The sequence below is a fragment of the Geospiza fortis genome, unplaced genomic scaffold, assembly GCF_000277835.1.
Source record: "Geospiza fortis unplaced genomic scaffold, GeoFor_1.0 scaffold162, whole genome shotgun sequence".
Classification (NCBI taxonomy): Eukaryota; Metazoa; Chordata; class Aves; order Passeriformes; family Thraupidae; genus Geospiza; species Geospiza fortis.
Window position 1 is genome coordinate 3,601,904 of NW_005054316.1, and position 23,915 is coordinate 3,625,818.

Genomic DNA, 23,915 nt, shown 5'->3' on the forward strand with positions numbered 1-23,915 from the left:
AGCCCCGGCACCGCTCCGCCGCCCGCGCCGCCCTCCTCCTGCCTCCTCCTCCTCTTCCTCGCCGCCTCTCCTCTTCCCCAGCGGCTAGGCGAATATCCCGGGGGAGGCAAGATGGAAGAAATCCTGCGAAAGCTGCAGAAGGAGGCGTCGGGGAGCAAGCACAGGGCCATCAAGGAGAGCTGCACCTGGGCCATCGGTAAGGGGCGCGGGCGGCGGCGCCGGGCCGCCCGCGGGGAGCGGAGCGGGGCAGGAAGCGCCGATGGAGCGGGTCTCTAAAGCAAGGGGCAGGGAGACCTCAACAAACTTGTTCCGCGCTAAGGAGAGCCTCCTTAGCTGAGCCTCCAGAGGCTGGGAAGAGAGTGGAGCACCCGGGCCGTTCAAAATACCCGGGAGCTCCGCTGCTGGAAGGGGCCGTGGCACCTGCTGCCGGTCCCGGAGAGCATCCCCGCCCTCGCCTTCCCCACCGCCTGCATCTGCTTCGTGGCTCTTGCGAGGCAGATATACGGGTATCAGTAGCTGTCAGTTTCCGTGTATGTTTTGGAGGTGCTGTCTTTTTCTTTAAAGGCCCCCTCCTTCCTTTAAATCATTGTAAAAAACATGCAGTACAGCTTTTACGCTGGCTTATGGAATCTATTTTAAAAGCTAGAAGTTTTGTTCTACTGGATTACATGAGCTCTTTCATCCTTGCAATATAATGATCAGTATAACGAGTTAATCTTTCAAGGGAGTACAAGCTTAGGTACCTTTTAGCATCCACCCATTTTCCGAGATTTTTTGTGTCTTGAAGTGTTTCGTGACATTTACAACCTGGAGCACTGATCGTCAGGACCCTTAATTTAAATCAGCATAACTGGGATACTTTCAATTGCTTTAAATTTTTGGTTTTTGTCCATGCATAGCTACAACATTCTGTGGTAGATCAGACCTGTTGCTGTCTTTTACTGGCCTTTCATCTTGAAGTTGCGTGAGTGGCTTCATTAATTGCATGTTAGCCTTGCACAGCAGCCATGCCAGTATCCTCGATACTGTTCCAGTTTTAGTCGATGTGCTGCTGAAGTGCTGTTAAGTGAAAGGGAAAAGATGGTACTCGATGCCTTCTCATTGGGCATGCAACGTCCTGGCAGATTTATGCAAAGCTTTGGCAGCTCAGAGCAGCAGGGGTTGTTGTTCTGTCAGGTGGAGTAGGTGTCACCTTTAGGATCATTGGCTCAGAGGCTGTAGCCACATGTGTGAACTGTGGTTGAACTCAGAAATTTCTTTTAAAAGCCCTGTTGTTTCCTTTAATCATACAGAAACCTTGGATTCTCCTGATGCTGCTATCAAGATACCACCATATCAGCTGAGGTAAGAACATTGAACTTGAGTTCTGTAGAGATTGTGAGTATTTGTAAAATTGAGGCAGAAATTTTGAATTAAAAGTGAGGTAGAGGAGCGGGCTGCATCTATGTGATTTCTGTAGTTTTTAGACATACATACCTAGGCTGGTAGTAGTAGATAATTTTCTGATGAGCCCTTGGCCTTTGGCCCTGAGTGAAATGTAAGGAAATGTGTTAAAATGGGCATGAGTATGTATAGTGGTGACATTGGTTAGAAAGGAGGGCTTTTTTATGGGCTAAAGAGTTTTTCTACTAAAAAAAACTCTTGCAGTAATAAGCAATGATGCTTTTTAGTTCTTCTCAGTGTGCTTGTGTTCTTTTAAATCTAAATCAGGTTTTGTTACTGAAAATAAATATTCCATAAACTAAAAAGTTATCTCATCATATAGCTAGGACACTGACTAGGAACCAAAATAATACAGTTTCTATGCCTACTTCTTCCTTTAGCCTGCTAGATTATCTTGAGTTAGCCTTCTTCCTTCTTCTCACCTCCATTTGTACACATATAAAATGGGAGACGTGGCATGGCCCTGATTTGTCTAGCTATTTAAAATCTCGTTTTGGAAATTGTCATTGTTATGGAGTAGGTAAATAGGCTAAATTATTCACTGTCCTTTTTGACAGAACCATTAGGAGTCATCAAAGGAAACTAGCAAGTGCACTGTTTAAAACAAAAGCACGTTCTTTCATACAGCCTAATAGTTAAGATGTGAAATGCTTAGGCTTGCCTTATTAGAGAATGTAATGGATGCTGAAAGATTGCATGCATGCAAAAACCACCTCAACAAATCCATGAAAGAAATTGATTGAAGTCTCTCAGATGCCCAGGTACCATTCTTATTCAGAAGTGCCTTAATCGGAGGTGATCGAGTTTATAAAGGGGGATGTAGGAATGCTGCTGTATGTTTGGCCTGTCCTGTGATCCTCTCAGGTATCCACTGTGAGCTGCGGACAGGAGGGGACTTTTTTTTTGCTACAGTATTACTCTCCTGGGAGTGTTTTTATCACCTCAAGATTCCCTGCTGCTCCTTTCATATATGCTTTGCAAGGAAGGTTAGGGATCAAAGAACTAGTTATTCCAGAGCAGTCACCAAACAGGGAAAGAATAGGAGCAGTTCTTTTGCCACTCTAAATTCCTGTCAGCTGCAGTCCACAAGAGGCCTCAAATCAAATGGGGGATGGATGTAGCCCAGGTCTGACATGATCAGTGCCAGACACAATGCATTTCCAGCACAGAATGGAAACAGCTGAATGACTAATTCTCAATAGGTCCTCTAGAATTATGTTTACTTGACGCTATGGCTGGAGAAAACTTGGCTCTTCACCTTCCCATTTATCAGCCTCTAAGATAGTGTGTGGTCTGTGCCTTTAAGTGCTATTGTCATTCCCTATGAATTAGTTTTTCCCCTTGCCTACTATCTCTTTACAGAGAGGCCTTTTTCTCTTCTTCCTCCAGTGTTCTTAATGATGTATGTGTTTAGTTGGGGTATTTTTTCTGCTGTAAATCACACTTTTTAAAAATAAAGTTAATACCTTTGCAGGTGTAGCTATGATTAAATAAGCTCTTAATGTTAGACTTGTCAGTAGCAATGCACATTATTACTGGATGTTTTGGAAAATGAAAGGTACACAAGAGGATTTGGACAAAAGCTTTTGTTGTGGGGTCCTTGGTGAGGCTCAGCCACAGAGCCTTAGATAGTGTGGGAGATGTTGCTAAACATACCCTTCATTTTCTGATAACAAGCTACTGCCAGGCTCCAGATCAGCACACTGGGCCACATCTTGGGTTGGAGTTTGCCTGCATGATGTGCAAATAGGATAAAAGTTCTTTTCTTGGTATTTGTTAAAAAAGCAGCACTGTGATGGCTTGGTTCCTAATGCTGGAAAAGAGTAGCCTGGAAAGTAGAGCAACGGCTGTGACCAGAAACACAGCCAGGAGATGTCCTGGCCATGCCTCTTTTCTGCTTTCATCTTACATCAGGTGCAGGTTGTATCAGCTGCTGTAGCACAGATCAGCCTCTGGCTGCTCATCCAGTTGGAATCTTAATCTACACTTCACACTTAGGTTCTTTTCTTTCTAGAACTGAAGAATGAAGGCTGATCACAAGAATATGTAAACTCTATACTCACTTCTTTCATACTTATAAAATAAAAAGCCATTTTCTGCTTCTGACACCCCAGTTCTAGATAAGTAGAGGTTCTTTGTAAAGTTGTCTTTTGTAAAATTGTGGTCCTAGTGTGATAATGGGGAAGACAAGGTGTCTTTGCTTTTCCTCAGACTATGAGCATTTGAGTTCAAGGGGTTTTTGACATGTATTGTATCAGCTACATAATTATTTCCACTGTAGTATTAGGGTAGACTGTGTTCTGTCATGTTCCTGACCTATCCATGGTTTCGTCTTGTGTTGGACTTGTGTTACTGAACATGAGGCAGACCACACTACAGTTCCCTGATGTCTGTGCAATTAATTGGGGACATCAGCTTTAACATTTGCATGGGAGCTGTTTCCAGCTGTTATCTGGTAGCAGTTTAGATAGCACATGCCTGCTGCATTTGGGAGCACCTTTTGCCCCAAGGAAATCCCAATGACTGACCATCCAGACTGGAATGTAATTCTTCAGTTAGTTTGATAGAGATCTGTTGGGTCTATCTTCAGGGAGCTAGATGAGACTATTTTGCTGTTCAACTTCCTTTGATGTTAATTGGACTTATGAATCAAAATCCCCATTAATGACCTTGCATATTGATTCTAGTGAGGGTCATTATTTAAATGTCTCACTTCCTAAAGAAATACAGATCTCCAACAAACACAGAGTTTCCCACAAAGTCTTGTCAGCTCTGCCTTGAGATAGGAATGTGTATGTGATTTTTCAGTACTTTTAACTTATGATCAGAGTATTGGGCAAGGGTGTGAGATAATAACAAAGATTAAAGTGGGTCAAGATGGAAATGGCCTTAAGTCAGTTCAAGGCTTTGCTGTAGATGTTCCATGAATTCTTGAGAAGGGAGAGTCACATAACCCATTGGTAACTGGCCTCTTGTGATCTGTCTAGTATGATGGTATTTGTCTCTGAATATGAGTTGTGAAAATTGGATATATACTAAGTGCTTAAGGAGTCTGGGTGACTGACTTATAAATAATGAATTACATAAGAGAAATTGATGTGCTTGTGTTTTAATTGGTGAATTGATCACATGGAAAATAGCTTAAGAGACCTTAATGTTGTCTGCCAGCAAACAGTTGTTTGCTACTCAGCTGGGCTATATTCACTTCAGCATTTTCAGGATGGCAAATTCTCCCCTAAGGCCAGCACTATACACTGAACAAGGCTCTCTTCTTGTCTTGTTGTGACTTTAGAGACTGAAATATGAGCTATAAAAGGTAACTGAACAGACACAAGAAAATGAGCTTTGAAAAAAAATGTTTGATTGGAGCAGTTTAATACTCCTGAGGATTATCTACATATCAGAGGATAAAATAAGAGGCTAGACAGCAGTTGCCAGTCACATACTGCTTTGAAAAAATTTGGGCTTGCCAGAGTTTCTTGGAATGCATTATGTTGTTAAGTCATGCCTTATAGGCTATGTAAAACTTAGTGACTTGCTATCAGCACAGACTTTGCTGGAAAGAAGAGATTGGTTGGGACTTCTGAAGGAGCATTTCTTTTTGGAAGAAATGCAAATTGGGTTTGCATGGCCAGGTTTTGGTAGCAGGAGGGGCTACAATGGCGGCTTCTGTGTGAAGCTGCCAGAAGCTTCCCCCATGTCCAGCAGAGCCAATGCCAGCTGGCTTCAAGACAGAAGTGCCCCTGGCCAAATCTGGGCTAGTCAGAAATGATGACAACCCCTCTGTGATAACAAATTTAAGAACAAGGAAAAGAGTTTTGCAGATGTTATTGCTTCCAGAGAAGAGTGGGGTGAGAATATGTGAGAGGAACTACTCTGCAGGCACCAAGGTCAGTGAAGAAGGACAAGGAGGAGGTGTTCTAGGTGCCTGAGCTCAGATTCCCCTGAAACCCATAGTGCAGACTGTGGGGAAGCACCTATGCCCTGCAGCTCATGGAGGTCCATGGGGGCGCAGAGATCCACCTGCAGCCCGTGGAGGAAACTCACACTGGAGCAGGTGCATGCCTGAGAGGAGGCTGTGAGCCTGTGGGGGGCCTGTGCTGGAGCAGGTTCCTGGCAGGTATCTGTGGACTTATGAACAGAGGAGCAGGTTTCCTGGTAGGACTTGAATCCTTGCGGAGGACCCACAGTGAAGCAGGCTGTGACTCCTTTCCCTAAGCCATGGCAGGAACAACGTGTGATGAACTGACCATAACCCACATTCCGTGCCTCCCTGTGCCTCTGGGTCAGAGGAGTGGGGGGGAAGTGTTTAGGTCTTATTTTACTTCTCATTACCCTGCTCCGGTTTTGGTAATAACAAATTCAATTAGGATCTCTAATTTGAGTCAGTTTTGCCTGTGGCAGTATCTGGAGAGTGATCTCTCTCTGTCCATATCTCAAACCATGAACCCTTCATTATATTTTCTCTCCCCTGTCCAGCTGGGCAGGGGAGTGACAGAGTGGCTTTGGTGGGAGCCTGGCCAGTCAAGGTCAACCCACTAAAATCCCTCTTATATTTTTCATTGGCCTTTTAAAAGTGATCAGTATTTCTGGAGGTTACAGCTGGAAAGTCAGAAGTCAGTATGGAGCAGGGTCCTGTGTAGTAACCAGTTCATGTCCAATTCTGTCTCTTCCTACTTGTGTCCCAGTGTTAATCATGTTTGTGCTAGCTTTTGAGGGCAGTTTGTGAACTTCTGTAATCATGGACATGTGGGGAGGAGGACATTTGGAGACAAAAGTGGTAGTTCTTCTCTTTTTTTCTTTTTTTTTTTTGTATCTCTAGATTAGCATCTGACATAATTCTTGAGAAGTATGCAGTTTAAAATCTCTTAAATAAAACAACATGCTCACTCATTTTACCTTACATGTGCTCAACAGATAATAAAAGCAGTAATTGTGGTGTGATCATCACCAAACAAACAATGCTATAGAGACTTTCAATCCATTTAGCTTTGCAGGTAATTCATCCACTTACAGAATCTTAAGTCTTGGAATGCATTTCACTTTCTCTATGGTGAAGAAATGTTTGTGATCTTTGTCCCATCTCTTAATTTTGTTCATGTTTTCTGATAGTTTCTTTCTGCTGGGAGAGAGTGGCTAGGAAAGCTGATACATAGCAGATCCCCTGAACAGAAGTAAGGAGGGAGGAATAGTTGTCTCTGAGGGTTTTTTTCTGGGGGGTGGTTTTAGCATATCTCTCTCGATTTTACTCTTTCTCTTTTTTTAAACAATTTGTTTCCTGCTCTTGCTGCCACAACCACCTGGCATTAGGTGTTCCTGTGCTTTCTTCCTGGATGTGACTGCTGGATGTGACTCATGCTGCTCAACCATTACATGGTCACTATCTGCCATTCAGCAAGTGAATTATGAGTTCCCTGGCAGGCAGCTGGCCAAGAAGAGATTCTAGTGACAGTGTGGATTACTGACCTGCATCTCCCATGCTGGCAGTTTACAGCCTGGATCCAGACTTGTGGGAGCACTTATGTAGTCCATTTGGTGTTTTGGATGGTGTATATGCACTGGTCTTGATTTAAAATTTTGCATTCTCAGTTCTAATCTTGAGGAGTAGACAAGGGAAGGAAATTAGTGTTTGGAAAGACAATGTGCCACTAATACAGTGTTTGAATCACTCTGCATGTTTAATCTGGGATATGTAAGTGGCCCTATTTCTTGTCCAATGGGCAAGTATTTTTATCTCAGCAAAATTTTGCATTTGTTCTGCAACCCCAAAAGACAGTGGTGTTGAGGAGGAAAGGGCAAGGGGTCAGCCTCAGGAGTCCCTGAAAACCTGTTAGCTGGGCTTGTGACTCTTGAATGTATCGAGCAAAATTTAGCATTGTTATGAAAAAAGACCCACAGTTTCTGTTACTCTTACTTGTGAGCTTGAATGAAGTTTGTTTCTTTGCTTTCAGTGTTGTTTTTCTAAAAGAGCAGTGCTTGCCCTTTCTGAAACTAACTTACTGCCTTTCCTGATCTTCATTGTATTAGTGAGCCATAATAGTCACCACTGCCTTGGGTCTTTGTTCCTCTTATAGACTCTTCTAAAAATTCATTCTATTTTGTGACAAAAGCCCACAGTCTTGGCTGGGCTGAAGTTAATTTTCTTTATGGGAGCTGGTAGAATGGGAGTGGGGAGCAGCTGGGTGGGGCTGAGGATGAAAGCAGCCATAGTTTTAACTGTCTGACTTCCAACAACAAATGCAACTGAAATATTGACCTAAGGTTCTAAGGATGATAATAGGATAGCAGTATGTGTGTTTGTTTTAAACATTTGATCACTTTCAGTGCTTGCAGAAGAGTAGGAAATGAGAACATCATGAAGCTTTTGATAATTGCCTTAGAGAATGAAATATGGTTGGGGGCGGGAAGAGGGGTGGCACTGGAGCAGAGGACTATTTTCCTGCTAAATGGTGCAGGAAGAGGGGTGGCACTGAAACTGAGAGGACTGTTTTCCTGCTAAATGCTCTGCTCTGATCTTTGTGTGATGCTGTGCAAGTCATGACTTTTCTCTGTTTTGAAAATGAAGGGGTGAGTGGGAATAATGAAAGTATTTTCTCACATTTCCTTTATTTACATTCCATGAAAAGTAACAAAGCTGCAGGAAATTCACTACCTTTCACTTCCTTCAATGTTTGTTTGCTTAAGAAACTGAATATGCTGAAGTGAAGTGAGTGTAAAATTACGTAATGCATTGCAAACATGGGGATATTTTTAGCAACCATCCCTTAGGTCTGTCAAGATTTAGCGCTGAACTGCTGTGAAAGTTGAATGGCATTGCAGATTACAGCATTGACCTTCAAAATGTAACTAGTAATGATCAGAAATACACCTCATTCTCCCATTTCTTCATTTGCTTTCTATAACTCACAGCTGCAGTGGAGAAAATAAGGTAATTTGTGAGATGTCCATGTGATGGTACCTCTGTACCATCTTGTGTCTCTTTTTCCGTTCCCTCAGCCTGCTTTTTTCCAACATTGTAAAACTTCTCTTGATGGAAGCTTAATTCTCAGAAAACACTTTATTTGTCATTTTCTACTTAAAATTTGAAAAAAAATGCTTTCACTAGACAAATTTTCACCTTCCCTTCCAGAGTTGCCAAATATAGGGAAGAGAGGTTTCGTGGAATAATTTGATAAGCTTTCAAAATTGTAGGCTGAGCAAGTCCAGCTTGTCACCTCATCTTCATATTGCAATTCAAATCACAATCAACAAAATCATATAAAGGCTACAGATTGCTTTATGATTAAGACCTGGTGAGGTTTACATGTGTCATCAAGCTTCTTAAGAGCAGAATTTGCAAGTAGCTATTGATGCCTTGTGCACAAAGGGCAAATATCTGCAGGGGTGGATGTTCTAGGGTGAGCAATGAGAACATGTCAGAGAGAGATTATGCTAGAGCTTTGGAGACTGGAAGCGTCTGATTATTATTTTGGCCTTGTCCAGCTTACTTTAATATTGTGTAGAACCTTTTGCTGTCTCTCTTCCTCTCCTCTCAAGTAAAAGTATGCCTTGTGCTTGTAGGGTTTTTTTTGTTCTGTTTTGTTCTCATCTTGACAACAAGTTCCTATCTAGGAACTTTGTGTTTCTGTTAAAATCAAGATGTTATTAGCTAGTATAGCAAGGAGGCAAATGACCTCAGAAGTGCTCTCCAGCTGAGTGACTGTGCTGAGCTACTTAATTATGATCATATGAATTCATATGAATTCAGCAGGTCTTGGCTGCACTGGCTTGGCTGGAGGATTAAATTGCTCGTGTTTGCCTTTCCCATGAGTAGAGTTGTGCTGCTTCTTTAGTGGCAAATTCATTTATCGTAGAAAGGATGTAAATAAAAAAGATTATAAATACCATTATGTCACTTCTTTAATACCAAGCAGTTTTAAATTGCAATCTCATTCACAATGCAAGTTGAAAAAAGAATTATTAAAGTTCTAGCTAGGAAACTGTGTGAAATTACATTTAGGTATTATTCTGCCTTTTTTTTCCCCCTGTGTCATTAAACATCCTCTGATAAGCAACTCATATTTCCCTGCAAAGGCAGGCTTATTTAACTGTTGGGTGAAGACTTTGTGTCTGGGTTTGAAAAGCAAAAGGATTGAAGGGAAGAGGGAATACATGAAAAAAAGAGGAAGGAAAAATTAAATACTGAGTTGGATGGAACTCAAAGAGAGCTGATGTCAGCAGCTGAGGTGAGAAAATTGGATATGGAAAGAAAAGGAACATTAACCTTAAGTCAGAGGAGAACAAGCCTTTCCATTGTAACTGGATAAAACCAAAGAGTTTTGTGCTCTGTAGGAAGGAAAATAATGAAATTTTTTAAAAAATTACGATGCAAGTGGTGAGACAGAAAAATGAAAAGGCCTTCAGCCAGAAATTACAATTTCTTTAAAGGTGGAAGCTCACCTGATGTGTGCAAATATATGAGGCAAATCTCGTGATACAGGAAACACACCCACAAGTGTCTCTATGTTAGTGAGTAACTGGATTAAAATCCTGGCCCTGTTGATGCAAGTCAGCATTTATATCTACATAGTTTGGCAACAGTCTCCCAACTCCTTTCTTTTTTTTTTCCCAGGACCTGTAAACTGCAACAGTGAGTGCTTGTTCATTCTTATACAACACAGTAGCACCAAAGTTGTCTAACGGTGCATGATCATCTTGTAGTGGCACAGTGTCATAAAGATAATTTGTTGTTTTATTTTTTCTTGAAAAGGAAGGTTGTAACTGTAAGGCTTCAGAATTTGTCTTTTATCCTATTGCTCTACTATTTCTCTAAGTGCTATTGACAAACTTGTACTTGCATAGAGGTAGAAATTTTAGTGCTGGAAGGATCTGTTGTAATCATCTGGTTTGACTTCCTGCATTGTAGAGGTGGGGGAACTTGCCCTGTATTTATATACTGTGGATTCCAAACTTCTCTCCAACCTGAGTTTGACTGTAATTCTCTTTGTAAGTGGGATGATCATATTTCTGCAGTAATCATTTCTCTAGAATGTGAGCAAGGACTACTTAAATCTTCCTTCTTCTTGAAGAGTTGTTACTTGAAAAATGATGCATTTATTCCATGTTCCTAGTCCAGGTTTTAAATACTTCCACTATTCCTAAACTTGTTGGTGGAATCTTTTAACAATGTTCTCTAAATTAGTGCAGGAAAAAAGATTTATGTTCCTATTTTTATATGTACATGTGTTAATATATACAACACTAGAATTTGTTTTATGTAAATTAAATCATTCCTATTTGTGCAAGGACAGTGTTTGCTTCTGTTTGTTTTACATAAGGTTAGCAGCTGTGGGTACTTGTAGAATTCTGAGAATTCATCTCTACCAATTATTTTCTCATCATGGGCCAACTCTTCTTCTTGAATAAGTGATGATAATAATATTACACTGTGCTACTCTGTTCCTTTTAAGCAGCCAAGATGGAGAAAATCTTTTCAATTGTTGGCTACTCTGACTGTATGTCAGACTTTGGCTGTGACTGTTATCCTGCCTAATAAACAGTGTATCAGAAAATGGCAACAGTGGTGAATCAAATTCTTATCTATTCTTAGACTGGGCTGTGAATTATTCTATGGAATGCAAACTGGATGCTGATAAGGCCTTGAGGTTCTGAATTTTGCTTCTCCTATGTAACTTTCAGCAAGAAGACAATGCAGAGAGCTGTCTTATTTTTAATCTTTAATTTTCAGGAATGGGATTCAAAATAATAGGATTATCACCATTTGCATGAAGAGAAAAATGCTTCATTTATCATACCCCTTTCCCTAAATCAAGGAGGGGAAGGTGGGCTGTGAGACTGTGTTCCAGGCACTAACAACAAGGAGTTAAGTTTAGGCAATTTCCTATCTTCATTACAGTTTTTATCATGAGAGTGGATTAATAAGCCATTAATTTTTTCTCACTAAAGGCTTTTTTTTGTCATTACAATGAGAATAGAAAGATTTTTATGATCTCTCTACGTACAATAGTAATTTGTCTTGCTCTGACCTTTCTGGCAGTCTGTTTTGACTGACCTGCCATAGCATCCCTTATTCCATACCTGCAGGGAAAGAGGTGGTTGATTGGTTGACAAGCCACAGCGAGCTTGGGCAACTAGAAAGGTCATTGTAACCTGGCGTGCTGAATATAAAGGCTGTGTGTGTTCCCATCACTCATTCTGCAGTTGGCAAAGTTGACAGTCATGGAGTGAGGCAGCTCAGGAGGGACAGCCTGTGCTCTGGGAGGTACCGGCCCCAGATTATGCACTTGGTTCTGTTGCTGTGCTTTTTTGCTTGCCTGGCAGGTAGCTTCCTCTCTTCCAAGTCAAAGGTGTTCCCTTCCTTTCATTCTCCCTCTATGTTGTATTTGATGTGCTTCAATCAGGGTTAAGTTGGTATTTGTGCCTCAAACTGTACGTGTATCTATGTCCACACCAGCGTGCAGCAGTATGGATACTCAAGAGTTACAGTGTGAAACTACTTTCTGTATATTATGTAAATGGAGAATGTTCTTAAACATATTTTGAAGTATATTGTTGTGCATCAGCTTATTCTGAGGACTTCACTTATGTAAAATGTCTTATATGAGTAGTAATACAAAACCTGCATGAATTTAACCATACAGAACTGCAGACGATGCAGTAAGCAATGAAATCCCATGGTGGGGGACTGCTCAAAACAGAGTGGAATTATAAAAGGGCTGCAAGGTATAAGGGCAAACCTCATTCCCTTACTTCACTGCACTCAAATCCATTGAGGTAATTCCAATCTGCATTCCCTATTTTGAAGCCTTATTGAACTGAATTCTTAAGACATTAGACGGGACTGTGTTAATTTACATCCTTCTCTCCTGTTCTGCCTGAGGATTATCTGCCTGTCCTTCATGTTCTTATGCTATCAGATGATGCATTTAAATGGCAGATTGAACTGAAGTGTGAAGGGTGCTCAAGCTAATCAGACGTTGTAAGATATCTCTGCAGGTGTTTTGTAGCTGTAGCATAGAAATGCTAAAGGCTTAATTGACTGAGTGTGTAACAAGAACAGGAAATGACACAATGGCAATTCATTTTCTCCAAGAATACAGTGGGAGCACAGTCTGCAGCAACCTTAATTAGATTTTCAGTTAAACATTTTTAGCAAGGATGGGAAGTTCAGCTAATTGAATCTGTTCTAATTTCCATCCTCCTGTTTGTCATTTTTACTCTTCTTTTTGGGACATCTATCAAAGCTCTTATTGTTCTCTGCTCATTGCAGTATGTGATGACAGATGGCAGGCAACATGCTGATGTGCAAGGTAGCTACACATAAGCCATAGGAGCTCCCGCCTGTCTTCATTATCATGGAACTGAACTGGATCCACTCCAGTGGCTTATGACTTTCTCCATTTTCCCCTCTCCTCCCAGTGTTCATCCACTTTAATGTGAGAATAAATTCATTCTGTATTAATAATGCCCAAAATGTTTATATGCTGTTACAAAAATCTGTAGAAAGTCTAAAACAAATGTGGTGTTCTGCCTAGAAGAGATGCAGGTCCAAATAACCATCAGTTTTTAGTGTCCTTCAGTTAGTACTATACACTGTAATAATCTTTTATCCTTCTTTTTTTCCTGTTTGTGTCTGGCAGATGGAGCACCAGTTAATGCACAGGTACCTTATTTTGGAACCTGTTGGTCTGATGATTTCAAATGCAAGTTCTAACTTTAACAGAGGGAGTATAACAAAGCCACAATGTAAAAGCACTTGAAGGTGCTTTCTGGATTAGAGATGTGTGAAGTGTGTGGAGAAATATGCCAGCTTTCTTTAGAGGGTACAAGTGCTTCACAGAATTGTGAAATTATCTTTGGATGCTGTATGCAAACATGATCTTTCTGAAATAGATACAGCCCTTCTGGAATGTTACTTGAATACCAATTTTAATTGCATTTTCCCCTCTCACTTGTTTTAAATTTTTCTTAGGGAGAAGTGTCTCCTTCCTCTTCAACTGGCTCTGGAATCAAAGAGCATGAAGCTGGCCCAACAGGCTCTAGCTGGGATGCAGGTATGACTCTAGAGTGGGAGAGTGTTGGCAGGCAGTGGGTGTCAAGAAAATCTAGACTTTTCTTTTGAAAAATACTACAGAAAAAGCATCTGTCCTTGGGTGAACCTAACAATAATGTTCACATTTCTGTTCAGAAGTTAGGATGCAAGTACAGGCTGGTGATTTTGAAGAAGACTAAAAATGTTTTGCAGATAGGTGGGAAGTCTTGGATTTTAACATTGAAATGTAGATGTACTCTTCCTTGTGGGCCCTGTGCTACTGCCAGAAAAGCCACTGCTAAACATCTTAGAAATTAAGCTGGGACTTGCTATTTTCTTTGATTAGAAAAGAGGACAGCAGTGCTTGGAAGATGGAGAGGTTAATAGAGGATCTGGAGCTGTGTTCTTTATGTGTGGACACTTTTCTGGGTTTTTTGTACACTGAAAACAGTAGAAACAGCATCTGATTTGGAAGTCTATGAAATTGCAAAAGAAAACAGTGCAGCACAAGCAACAAAAAAAAAAACTCTCCTGGGTGTGCCAGTATAAAAACTAAAGCAGTTTACTGTTCTTTTAATTGGACAAACGAGTACAAGTCAGTAAATACTTATCACTAGGGGGATGCTAGTTGTGGAAAAGCCTGGCACACTACTGGGGCATAAATTCCATTTTCCAAAAAGAATTTTTTCCCTTGGAGGGCCAGAAAGAATTTTTTCTGGGAATATTAGGATGTAAGTGGATCATTCAAATTCACCTTATCCAGCATATGAGGCGTCAGACACTTGTTTAGAGAGTTCCTCATAGTGGGGCATGGTGTGGTTGTAGAAGGGAAGGGCTGTTAAGATGACAAAGGGTCTGAAGCATCTCTCTTATGAGGAAGAGCTGAGACTGTGAGAGCTGGGACTGTTTAGACTGGAAAAGAGGTGCCTCCAGGGCTGGAGACACCACAACCTCTTTGGACAGCCTGTGCTTGATCACCCTTACTGTAAATTTTTTTCTTGGTGTTCAGAGGAAACCTGTGTTTCAGTTTGTACCCAGAGCATCTTGTCTTGTCAGTGGGCACCACTGAAAAGTTCTGGTTCTTTTTGCACTCTTCAGATATTTATATGTGGTGGTGAGATCCTCCCTGAGCCTTCTCTCTCCAGTCTCAACAGTCCCAGCTCTCAGGCTTTCCTCATAAGAGAGATGCTCCAGTTCTTTTGTCATCTTAGCACTGACTCCAACAGCTCCATATCCCCCATCCTGAGCTAAACATTCTTCTTTATATAGAAAACCCCATTCTTGTCATTGCAGATTGAGTTAAATCTCATCAGTCTGTACAGTGCTAAAGCATTTAATCTTCTAGTATGTGGGAAATGCTTTAAAATGTTTTGAGTTAAACCCTGGCTGGCAATTCAGCTTTACCCACTCACTCCTTCCCTCTCAGAGGTATGGGAGAGAGAATCAAAAGGGTAAAAGTGAGGAAAATTGTGGGCTAAGACAAAGTTTAATAGTGAAAGCAAAGCTGCGTGTTCAAATAAAAGAATATGTGGAACTCGTTCACCACTTCCCATGGAGCAGCAAGTGTTCAGCCATCTCTAGGAAAGCAGGGCTTCATCATGGTTCACCATTACCCATTGGACGACAGATACCTTAACTCTGAATGTCTGTGTTCCCTCCACTTCCTCTTTCTTTGCCCAGCTGTTGTTGCTGAGCACAGTGTCATATGGTTTGGGATATCCCAGTGGTCACGTTGGGGTCAGCTGTCCCATCTGTGTCCCCTGCCAGACTCTTGTGCACCCCCAGCCTACTTGCTGGGGAACTGGTCTGAGAAACAGGCATCCTTGAGGCTGTGTAAGCTCTGCTCAGCAGTAGCAAAATGTGGGTGTGTTATCAGTACTGTTTTGGCCACATATCCAGAACACAGTGCTCTTTGAGCTCCTGTGAAGAAAATTAACACTATCCCGGTCAAAACCAGTACAAGCATAGGAAATAAGAAGTAGGAGTGAACCAGTGAACTGTGCTGCAATGTTGAAGCTGCAGATGAGCATCAGTAAAAAAGTGATGCAGAATGTGGAGAGGGAAGTGGGCTGCTCAAAGTCTCTACTAGGACAGAGCAAGGTTGTGTTCCTGGGATCTAAGACAAGCTAGTTGTGCTCTGCTGTGGAATCTTCTGAGGTAGGAGCTGAAGAAGATAGGAGCTGGGAAAAGACTTGTGTGGATACATCTCTTGCAGGATGCCTGCCGCTAATAGGAGACACCCATGAAGACGGTTATAGACTGTATGGAAGAGGCATTTCTAGTAGAACTCCAAGGAAATAGTGCCATTGATGATGTCAGGAGATAGTTTCTGAGATACTGGGCAAAGTAAATTTGATCAGTCTAAAATATTCAGTCTGAAGTTCAGTCTGTATTGAATTCAGTTCAACCAGCCCAATGTCAGGACAAGGAATTTTGGTATCATGTCAGCTTGGGTTGGTTTCTATGTGTGTGTTTGTGTCACTTGTTAATTGTGCTCTTTGTCTGAGGACTTGATTGCATCTATTAATGGTCAACTTCTGTATAACACAAAATACATTTTGCCAGGGATCAAAACTGCCACTTCCACAGCACGTGTGCTCTATTGGAGTAATTGGGACAGTAGGTGACTGTCTCCTGTTGGGCAGGAGATCTGATAGCACTAGTTCAATGCCAGGATGCTAGCCTGAGTGGGTTTTTTTAAAATTTGTTGTTGTTGTTTTGGTGATCTGGGGGGCTGCAAAGGTTCCAGTTTCTCCCAGCTTCTAAAATACTGGGAGGTTTTGCTAAGGACATTATTTGAAGTGATATCAGTTACTGATGTCTGCTTTCTTCTGGGCATTGGGGATGTGGATGGGCAAAGATGATACTGCAATGGCAACTGGCATGACACAGATCTCCCAGTTTTGCTGTTTTTCTTGTGTTTTTTATTATTGGATTAATTTGAAAATTTTAGACAACAACCCTAGTACCAAGCCCTAATAGGTTTAGGTGCAGTACTTTGCAGAGGCAGTTTTTTTCTCAACATGTACATTGCCATTTTCTCTCTGCAGAAGCTGCTGTCTGATGAGAGGTTTGTATCCGTGGAAACAGACTCAGATGAGAAACAGTTGCTTAATCAGATGCTGAATGCTGTCAAAGTGACTCCATCACTCAATGAAGACCTGCAGGTTGAAGTGATGAAGGTTAGTGTTTCACACACATCAGTGCTTGCAGCAGAGGCTGCATGGCTGAGTGCTGGGGTTAGCAAATAAATTAGCTGCTGCCTTGAAAATCTTCATTTTAGGACAGTATTTGATTCCCTTTTCCTACTGGCAGATGTCAGTTGTTTTCATTTCTATTTTGTGTTTTCCTGAATTAGATGGGAGATAGTTTACATTAAGATTCAGAATACTGGTGGTTCCAGTTTTAGCAAACTTCAGCAGCACAATCAATTTCCTCCATGGGACAGCACAGGCAAAGGACTTGTAGATCTGGAAGTTTGTTATTGAGCTTTAGTGGTCATGAGATGGGCTGTGCACACTTGTATTGTGTGTGCGCAGGTGCTGTGTAATTTGTTAGCTGTATTTTCTCCTTGTAAAATGCCAGTGATGGAGCGTGATTTGTTTAGGCATTAAAATGTCCCTGGACCAGTGTGTAAGGGAAATTAGTGTTTTGTATACTCTGTCAGAACTTCTATTTCTAAGAGTACTCTAGCATTCTCCCTTATGTATGCTAGGAAGCTGAGCTGCCAGGAGGTTCTGTTTTGGCAGGGAGGCGATACCAAAATGCCTTGCCCTGTGATCATGTTGGTTGTATGACTTAAAAGTCATTTTTCTATATCAGTATGGGCAATACCTGTATTATTTGTACAAAGCAAGATGATGGTGGACAGTTTTCAGATGTTTGAGTGTAAACTTTGTGCTGCAGGGTTTGTTGTGCTACAGCTGATCATTGGTGAAACCATTTTGGAACAAACCTGGTGGTCCTTTTTGCATGTTCGTTATACCTAGTACTGATTGATATATTTGGATCTATTCCTTGACCATCCTTTATTTCTAAGTGCATAGATTAGTTATTTTGTTTCTTCTGAATGACTTCTTGGGTCTAACGAATGTATGTTATCCACTCAGAAACTGCTCTCTACCATCTGTACTCTTTACACTGGAGGTGGAATATGCACACTGTGTCGGAACATGCAGAGGGCTGAACCTAGCAACAAAAAAAGGAGTAATATTTGTGTGGACTGTTACCTGTTTTATGGCAGCAGGCTTCTGCTTAACTGATGACACCTTGCTCTGCATTCCTAACCCAGCACACCTCCTTCCTGCCCCTTTTGTCTCTACAGATGGAAAGGGGAAGAGTTAAGTACTTGCTGTACTGAACCAACAGGCTCCTCTTGGAATGCAATAATTTTTTACAAGTTACTTTTTTTACATTCTTGAGTGTTTTACAGACTCAGAATGTGCATGCACAGTTTCTTTGAAAGCCTGAATGTACATCTGCAAGGCAAAGCCCCCACACTAAGAAGAATGTGAACACTGTATTTTTCTACAGTTCTGAGTAAATATCTTCTCAAGTTCTCTTGACATGTGAGGAGCAAATATAATTTCAAAACATCAAACCACAGAAAACCCAAGCCAAAACATTGTATTTATGTATGCTTTTTTTAAATTAGAAAACCATGTTCAGTTCCATTTTAAGTGCAAAAGAGAAAAGAGAACATTGTCTTAATTTCACTGAGTGAAATTTTGATGTGAAAATCTTGAGCAAAATGTGTGTATTGGTAAAAATCAGGCTACAACCTCATCTTGCCATTCTGAGAACAAAGGAAAATTCTATTTTGATTTAAATATTTCAAGAGACCAGAGGGCCAGAACATATTGTAATCAGGACAGTTAAAACACAGACTCATTAGATCTGACCCTTGCTTGACAGTCAATTCAAGCAGACATCTCTTCAGATTGTAACCTGAAGGTTACAGATGCCATTGCAACACTTGAAAATGTTGTTAGCTAACCCAAGCCTTTTGAATGGCTAAAGCCTTTAGAGAGGAGGAGGGAGATTTCTAGCAGCTGGTCTCAGCAATGTGTTTATGTCCTTGGATCTGCTAAAATGTGTCCTCAAGACAGCTTATGGTTGTACATTAGACTGTTATTCATTTGGAGGAGATAAAATATGTCTTTATCTAGTGCAGATAGACATTAAACACTCCTGAGTGTGAGCAGGTTTGTGTGAAACTGTGTCAGCTGTGGTGCCAGCCTCGTTCTTTGTGACTCGCTGCACAGTTGCACCAGTCTCAAAGGTATTAAGAGTGCAACCATCAAAGATTACACAAAAGCTTTTAGTCCTGCAAAATCAGTGTGAAAGTACACATGCAGGAGTACAGAATTCACTGTAAATTGCTGGTGTGTAAGCTCCTAAATCACTTTAATGTGTTTGGGGATTTTTTCCAATATTCTATGCAAAATATCTCCTGCTGTTCCCAGCAAGAGTATACCAGAAATTCACACTTTGCATACTATCAAAAAAAAGTCTTGGATATTTATATTAATGATATGTTGTGACCCACCTGTATTACAGATGGAAGTGTGAAGGGATCTGATTAGCTGAGGAAAGCACTCTGTAAAGATGCTTTTTACATTCAGATGACAGCATGTTGGAATTGGCAGTGAAAGGAAGGAGGTGCAAGGGCAGTAGTTGCCTTGCCTCACACACTTTTGGAGCATGTGCAGTATTGTGAAGGGCCATCCTTAGACAGGAATGGTGGTATGAGTGGCTCTAATGGTTGCTGTAAATAAATGGAGAAAAGTGCTAGCTGGATCTCTTCTGGAACTCAAAAAAGCAAAGCTGGGGCCTCTGTTTTAAAAATGGAAGGACATTGACTAACTTATGGCTAGGTACCAAATCCTTCTGATTTTTAAGGGTGCATGTCATGGAATGCTCTGCTGATTGCCATATTGGAGGATCAAAAAAACCAGCACTCTGATAGCATTCAGACTTAAAGGCCAGGGCTGGGGACTGTGCAGGAGTGCATCCTGGGCAGCCAGGGAAGATTTGAACTGCCCAAATGCAACTGTCAAGATGAACTTAAAGCTTTCCCCTCTCACATTATCTCTCTCCTCTGTGCTAGGTGAGGTACTTCTTACCTTTGCATAAACTTGGCTTGACTCTCTGCTTCTTCTGAATACCTCTTGGGGAATGTGCCTTTCTCTTTAGAAAGGTTTTTCATGTTGTCATTATATGGGGAAATTCCTCCCTTGAATTCCAGAATAGAAGTGATACTCTGAAGTCCTTGCTTATTTTTCTTGCAGAACATCCTTATAATTTCTAATCACTGGGTAATTCTTATGCCAGCAGCACTTTTATGCCCAAAAAAGGCAGTGATCTTTTCAGTGAGGAAGGGGGAAAGGCTGTGGTTTCTCTTTGACATGAATGGGCATGAATAACAAACACAGGTGTACTAACTGGATTTGATTTCCCACATATCAAAGCAAGCTGTCTGGGTATATAAATTTTGCATTCAGACTTGTATGTTATTTAACTGCTAAGCCAAATATTTCTTTAGAATATCTCAATTACTACCCACTCCGTGTATTCTCTGTATCTCCCGATACATTTTATGGTAGCGATTTATTAGTATTTTCACACCAGGGACTAAAGTGAGGTTATTTAGGTGCTTTAATTTATATTAAAAGATACTGAGATAATTCAGGAAGTCTGACTAGAGAGAATAGCGTGTCTGACACAAGGCCACATTAGTATTCACCTTTGCTCTTGTCATCTTTGTTGCCATAAGACTGAACAGCCTTCTAATATGTGTGTTACCAGTTTGTGTTTTACTATGCTCAACTAGCTGTGTCAATGGAAAGGAAAAATCACACAATCATACAGTACCTTGCTGATGATTTTGTTATACATCAATAACTTCAGTTTCAAACTGAATAATTAAATATTTCTACTTTTATATTTTCTTTAGAATATTCACGTAGGAAGGGATATATTGATTGCTAATCAAATGCAATGCTTTATTAGTGAGATACCAAAGTGACTCGCTACTCTATTTCTACAGCTGCAGATGCATGGAAAAAAATCAGGAGGACAGTAATTTAGCACTTTCCTTGGATGAGCATGATCACGCAGTGGGGCTGGCTCAGAAGTGGGAAAATTTTTGTTGTGTGGTGCCATGTTATAATTGAGTGGAATGCAAGGGTGTCTCTCACATTGAGGGGTGGAGACATTTTGTTGATGTTAAGCACTAGACTAACAAGCTGTAGATAGTCTGCAGCAGAAAGGGGGCATGTTCTGGACTGAAGGTTAATACTTGCTTTTGAGTTTAGTTGTGGAGTCAGGGGATCCTGATTTCCCCCTCTCCAGCTTGATGCTTTTAAATTCTGGCTTCAGATGTTTTTAAAACCTCCTCTCCAAGCAGTTAGACCTTTGCTTGGAGAAATACATGCAGTATTGACAAAAGCACCATCAAATATTGTCAGATCAGCAGTGGAAAAGGAAACTGGGAATCTAATCTATAACTGAACCTCTGGATTGCAGTCACTTCAAACCTCAGCAATTCTGTGATTTTGACTTTCTCTATTTGAGTTTTTGGTAATTTTTCATCACTAGCCCTCCTGACTCTAAAAAGCTATCCCTCCGGGAAAGACTGGAATTAGACTTTGAGTGGAACTGTGGCACCCAGGCAGCTGAAACCAAATATTGAGGAAGTGGGAAGTATGGAAGGAATCCTAAACAGCAGAGACACTTGGATATTTTTTTTTCTTTTTCCTTTATTCTCATGCATGTAATAGTCACTTTCATTTATGAATTGACCACCTTTTTAATAATGCACTACTTCTGTCTGACTGTGATAACATTATTCTCGGATAACAACAAAAAATGTTTAATGAAGAATTGCAAATTACAAGATGAATCCTCACACAGAAACAAGTTTTTCAGACAAATCAGATACACAGCAACAAATTCTCTGGATAAACCAGATACACTGTAATATAATGAAGTAAGAAAGTTGCTCTTAGGACAAAGTTGTGATTGATTGTGTAAGATTTCCCTTTCTACTGCATCCTTTTGTTTTCTTCAGTCACAGAGACAACCTTGTCATATAATTCACTGTGTTTCAGTCCAGTCTGTCTCCAGATTTCCTGGGAAATTTAGAGCTTGCAAGACAGAAATTTTCAAGCAAGAAAAAGAATAATGACCTCTTGTGAAAGAAACTCAGTTTTTGGATTTGATGTTTTTCCAAATACTTGTTCTTTATTTCGCTGTTCTAATTAACGGTTATATGCTGGGCATGTTATGAAGATATACTGTGTTTCTGTCACTGAAGATTCCAAGCTTTGTTTCTTATTATATCTTAGAAGACTTCACATGATTGAGTTGCAGATACCTTACTTGTGGTGGTTTTTGAATAGACTTGAGGATTGCTTTGAAACCAAAAAATAATCTTCCAAAGTGGCTCTAGAGGGAAGACTTTTCTAGTTCCCATCATTTACCCATTGTCCATGGCGAGCAGCAGTTTCATTTAGGAAAGATTAGTTTATTCCCAGTGTCTCCAACTTGCATTTGTTTGTGGATTAGGTGTATTTCTTGCAGATGGGCAAATTCTTTAGGATTTTTCTTCTGTAGGCTTTCAGTGAGGAGTCAGCCAGAAGTCTGTTTTATCTGTGAATGAGGTTTAATGAACCCTTGCTAAATCTGCTATGTCAAGGCAATCTTTTCTCTTTGTCTTTTCACTGATCCATTAATACAGCATTTGGGAGCTCTCCAGTAATAATAGTAGACAGCTCTCTTTGTGATTTCAGTTTTCACTTTGGATATATTTGGAACTGAAATCTGACTTTGAGTTCTGTGGTAAAACTTACTTTGTGTAAGGACAAACTGTCTTTAGTTTGGGTATTAGCAACTGTTCTTTCCAAGATTTCTACCATAATGCTTTAAAGGTGCAAAGTGATTCTTTGAGTGCTAAGACTCATCTCCTAGTTTTTATTAATTTATATTATGTAGTAACTAATTAGATTGATAGGGCTCCAGTTATGGTGTCAAATTAGTCACTTGAGAAGGTCACTATTGAAAGTCTACAAGGAGTCTGAGAAAGTTTAGTGACTTTTTTTTTTTTTTTGCCTTAGTTTTCATAGCAGTTATAGTTGGCCTGTTTTAAGGTCTGTACAACCATGTTGTTACAGGTTCACCAAGGTAGTCCTGATCTGGTGCAAATATTGAATGAAACTGGACTGTGCTTGACCAACCAAGCAAAACTTACAGTTAATTATTTCAGAAAACTTGTCAGGAGCTTTGTTGCTGCTTGAGCAGGTCTTTGGCCCTCTAAGACAGAGAACAATTTATGTGTTTGAAAAATGGCTCCAAAGTGTTTGATCCAAAACATTGACACAACACAACTGTACAATCCCAGTCTCTGTGCAGTATTATATTCTAAACCATTTTCTTGAATATTAATAAATGAGATAATCACTCATAAGCTCTTACAGATACATATCTTCTCATTATTTTAAGATTAATGTTTATGAAATATATTTTTCCACATACAATGTGGTTATGCTTAGTCAAATATAATTTACAACTGTTCTGCTTTGTCTTGAACTGTAAAATCAAATGGAGGTGTGTTACCATCTGCTCTGTTAAAGAGGGGATTCTGTAAAGACTTTCACAGTACCATGCAAATAAGATTTTTTTTAAAGATCAGTCCTGCTGAGAAATGCTACATAGAGTTCTTAGTGCTTAGCCTTTTCATAAGTTAAATTTTTGTAATGTAGGCCAACTACAAATGCAGACCCTCTTGGGTTTGCTTGTCTCATTTTACTTTCTGGTTATTTTTGAAAGTCATTTTATTCATATGCTTAGTTATAAGTAACCAGGTTAATTCCAATGGATTGAATGACCTACCTTGTGGGCTTCAAGATAAGCTCATCCTTTCCTGAGTTAATTAGAACTATAGTAAATGCCTGGTACTGTGATTAAAGAATTCCCCTGGTTCTTGGGCGCCTGGTCATTGTAGCCAAAACCAGGCTTGAATTAAATAGCAGAGCTTTCTCCTTAAGGAATCCAAAAGAATGATAATGGTAATGGCCTGAATGTGGCCAAATGGATGCTGGAGGATAACTGCCTAAACCAGTCAGTAGTGAATGCAGTATCTCTGTAATGAAACCTCTTTCGAGGATCCATGGCTTTTCCTCATTACCATTCTGTGCTTGAATTCTATCCCTGAACAATCTCTGTGGGTTTTGTCAGATGTGTAATTTCAAAAATCTAAGCAGAGTGTTGGTCAGCTTAAAAGTTTTGCAGGATAGAAAAGTAGCCTTAGTTTCTTTCCTGAGAAAATTCTGGTGCAAAAATTTTAACTGTCTCAGAGTTGTGAGGTGATGAAGTTGTTTTCAGATAGAGAACATGCTCATTCTGTCACATTGGAATTGTCACATTTGGTGTGGCGTAATCA

General features: G+C 40.4%; 1 protein-coding gene across 3 annotated transcripts in view; it reads left to right on the top strand.

Moving 5' to 3' along the window:
* The first annotated feature begins 28 nt into the window (after nt 1-28).
* The window catches only part of ARFGEF3 (ARFGEF family member 3), a 92,128-nt gene continuing 68,241 nt past the window's right edge, over nt 29-23,915 (top strand). For all 3 annotated transcript variants that reach the window (XM_031056256.1, XM_031056258.1, XM_005420088.2), the window contains exons 1-4: nt 29-196; nt 1,293-1,344; nt 13,415-13,496; nt 16,525-16,656. In XM_031056256.1, coding sequence (XP_030912116.1) covers nt 112-196; nt 1,293-1,344; nt 13,415-13,496; nt 16,525-16,656 — 351 coding nt within the window. In that variant the 5' untranslated portion in view covers nt 29-111. The remainder of the gene's footprint in view (nt 197-1,292; nt 1,345-13,414; nt 13,497-16,524; nt 16,657-23,915) is intronic.